Here is a 1,255-nt window from a genome sequence, read left to right on the forward strand (position 1 = left end):
CCAAGGTCATCCAGCAGCTGCAAGTGGAGGAGTGGGGAATCAAACCCAGTTCTCCCGGATTAGAGTCCACACACTTAACCGTTAAACCAAACTGGTTTAGTGCACCGAAAAGTGTTAAAGACATAATTCATAAGAAAAAGTTGTAAATAAAACATACAATTTAGCATTTGAATAAATTTGTGGAGACAGTAGACTAAATTGTTGCATTTCTGTTTATTGTTCTTTTTAGAGCTCGGTGTACCTCTTTGTTTCTCAGCGTATAAATTAATGGATTTAGCATGGTGGTGACAAATGTATAGAACAGGGAGATCATCTTGCCAATGTCACGGGAGTAGTTTGACGGGGGCTGGAGATAACTGAAAATGATTGTGCCATAGAAAAGCGACACCACAATCAAGTGGGAGGTGCAGGTGCTGAACGCCTTGCGCCTGCCTTCCGCTGAGCGGATCCTCAGCACAGCAGCTGCAATGTAGGCATATGAGACTATAATGAGGCTAAGTGGCACTAGAAGGAAGATCACACTGGAAACGAACAGCACAGCTTCATTGGTGGACGTGTCCACACAGGCCAATTTCAGCAAAGCCGGCACTTCACAGAAAAAATGGTCCACCTTGTTGTTTCCACAGAAAGGAAGCTTAAGAGTCATCGCCGTTTGCAATAGTGATGTACAGAAGCCACTCGCCCAGGAGACAGCAGCCATTTTGACACATATGGAATGGCTCATAATGGTCGTGTAATGCAGAGGTTGGCAGACTGCGGCATAGCGGTCATAAGCCATGACCGCCAACAGAATACACTCTGCAGAGCCGAGAGCAAGGGAGATGTACAGCTGGACCACGCAGCCCACATAGGTGATGGTTTTTCTTTTTCTCCAGAAATTTACCAACATCTGGGGGCCAAGACTTGTGGTGAAACCTAGATCAAGGAAAGATAGGTTGCTGAGGAAGAAATACATGGGAGTGTGAAGATTGGGATCCAGCCGGGACACCACAATGATGGTTGTGTTGCCTATGAGGGTCATCGTGTAGCAGAGCAGGATGATTGCAAAGAGGAACATCTCCAAGCGGGGGCGGTCAGCCACTCCCAATAAAATGAATTCTCCAGGGTAGCTTTGGTTCAGTTGCTCCCATGATGCATCACTGTACTTCATCTGTAAAAGCCAGGAAATAGAATGAATAGCAGACAAGCAACAGGAAATGGAAGATGGTGTGAACAGCTGACAAAGAAGGAACATTTCATTGGCTGAGAGAGTGTG

The 1,255-nt window shown here is 46.0% G+C and overlaps 1 protein-coding gene across 1 annotated transcript; it reads right to left on the reverse strand.

The window, feature by feature from the left end:
* Positions 1–193: 193 nt before the first annotated feature.
* On the reverse strand, positions 194–1,150 carry LOC107116168 (olfactory receptor 2G3-like). The gene has a single exon (XM_015418045.1). The coding sequence runs from the start codon at positions 1,148–1,150 to the stop codon at positions 194–196; it is 957 nt and encodes a 318-aa protein (XP_015273531.1).
* Positions 1,151–1,255: the final 105 nt, after the last annotated feature.

The sequence above is a fragment of the Gekko japonicus genome, unplaced genomic scaffold (genome assembly GCF_001447785.1).
Source record: "Gekko japonicus isolate JY-2015 unplaced genomic scaffold, Gekko_japonicus_V1.1 scaffold7769, whole genome shotgun sequence".
In the NCBI taxonomy this organism is placed as follows: domain Eukaryota; kingdom Metazoa; phylum Chordata; class Lepidosauria; order Squamata; family Gekkonidae; genus Gekko; species Gekko japonicus.